Below are 1,918 nucleotides of genomic sequence, written 5' to 3'. Positions count from 1 at the left end.
CGATCTGACCAGCACATAGACTGATCTGACTTCTGGACAGGACCTCAGCAGCTTCTCCAGCAGCACCTTCAATAACAAGCAAGCAAAATGACTCACTTTGGACTGAGAATGTTACAACTGGTCAGTCCTGCTAAATCTTCACAAAAGACAAACTCTGATACAGAACAAAAAAGTTTTTTTTAGCTTCTCTCTTGTTTCAAAGAGGTTGCATATTTTATTAGGCAAAGATTTTGCACAAGAGTCCTCCTTATACAACTCCCACTTATGTGCGCTTGGTACTGGCACAAGGAGTACACTAGCTTGTGAACACAGTGAGGCTGACTTCGTGTCCCATCCCCATCTCAAACTGGGGTCTGTCACATGCAAGTTGGATGTGTTAACCACTACATGGTGGTTGACTAAGAGGCCTTCCGACTCTCCTCTAACAGCTTAAGTAAAGTGGAAGTAAGAAATTCAGGACATGACTCTTTGTCTCTTTGTTTCTGTATATCATTCCAAACATATCAACTACTAATGTGCAACATTTTTATTAACCATATAAAAACACAGTGATAATGAAAAAGATCACATTCGAAAACGCTGAAAGATGTTTGAAGTTGGAACTTGAGATTTGCAATGCATCATGGGTTGAGTAATCATTTCTCTTGCCAAAAATTTGTTCTGTACACATTCTTGCACTTTTGCTTTCTTCCGGTTCCCTTTATTTTGAGGACCCAAATCAAATATTTTTGACTCACAGCTGCTCGGCTTGGTTTGACGCTTAAATCTTTTATATAAAAGTTGCGATGCGTCACTGGAGGAAATTAATGAGAAACTCACTTCTGGAACCAGAGCCTTTTAAAATGAGTGGTCACTGCTGAGCTCTATATTGCAGAATAGTAGCTGACAATAGAATTCGATGTGTTTGCATCATCACAAAACTGCAACACTGCAGTTCACTGGATGGCTGCAGTTGTGCAGAGACGTTCCAGCTGATGGAGAGTCATCGTGTGTGCCACTTCACTTTAACATACAACTCAAGTCAAGTGTGTGTAACATGCTTCAGACTGGAAACTCTCCAGATAGCCACTTTAAAGATTACCAAAGTTCATATTGCTGGGCTCAGCCCTGCTGCTAGATGATGAAAACCACAACTGTACCTTGCCCATGAAGCCGGTCGCTCCGGAGATCAGCACGTTTTTTCCTGCATAGTATTCTGGGATGTTCACCATGATGTCTGCAGTCTCTCAATAATACCACACGACCTGCACAGACAAGATAAGAAAAAGATGAGTAAAATAAAATAAAGCTGTGTTCCAAGGACAGTGAAGTCCTACACAGACTCACATTTGAGGAACTTCAAGGTTGCCAAACCTGTTTTGTGCAAAATTTTAAATCAGCCTGTAACATCCGCTTCATTCTGAAAACACACCACACCAGGAAATGCTGCAAACATGAAAGTGATTCTGCACTTTAAAATCTAACTTCATTTTAAAGTCTCCAACATAGCAATGTGTAAAGTTTTTAAACATGCCTGTGCTTTTCTAAACTGGTTTGAAGTAGGTTTAGCTGGAGAACGGCAGCTGTAACTGAACCAGTCTGTATCCACAGCTTGACTGGGAGGGTTTCCCAGTTATTTTAGTATGTTTTGATTATTTAATGCTAAAAATAAGAACATGGTGGCTTCATCAATTATACAACTCTTTAAAGTAGAGACCAATTAAATGGTTTTCTTACTATAAATCAAAAAGAAGTAGTTGGACCTGGACAATTTTATATATTAGGAAAACAAAAGTCCAAAGCGCACAACTTTGCTGTCCTTGAAAGACCTCCAAATATGCAAATATAACTTTAACAAGCTGAATAATTTCCATGAAGTATAGGAACAGTATTGTTTATTTTTAGAATAGTGCTGTAATACCACTAACAAGGATTTCCC

At 39.2% G+C, this 1,918-nt stretch overlaps 1 protein-coding gene across 2 annotated transcripts in view; it reads right to left on the bottom strand.

Annotated features, from left to right (window-relative positions):
* far1 (fatty acyl CoA reductase 1) overlaps window positions 1-1,918 on the bottom strand; it is a 25,281-nt gene that overhangs the window by 13,194 nt on the left and 10,169 nt on the right. For both annotated transcript variants that reach the window (XM_005739064.1, XM_005739063.2), the window contains exons 2-3: window positions 1,140-1,244; window positions 10-66 (exon numbers count right to left, since the gene is read on the bottom strand). In XM_005739064.1, the coding sequence (XP_005739121.1) occupies window positions 10-66; window positions 1,140-1,211 (129 nt within the window). In that variant the 5' untranslated portion in view covers window positions 1,212-1,244. The remainder of the gene's footprint in view (window positions 1-9; window positions 67-1,139; window positions 1,245-1,918) is intronic.

Source organism: Pundamilia nyererei, unplaced genomic scaffold, assembly GCF_000239375.1.
Source record: "Pundamilia nyererei isolate P.nyererei 1_Seehausen unplaced genomic scaffold, PunNye1.0 scaffold00089, whole genome shotgun sequence".
Classification (NCBI taxonomy): domain Eukaryota; kingdom Metazoa; phylum Chordata; class Actinopteri; order Cichliformes; family Cichlidae; genus Pundamilia; species Pundamilia nyererei.
The sequence above is the reverse complement of the archived record's forward strand: the minus strand, read 5'-3'. Positions and strand labels throughout refer to the sequence as shown.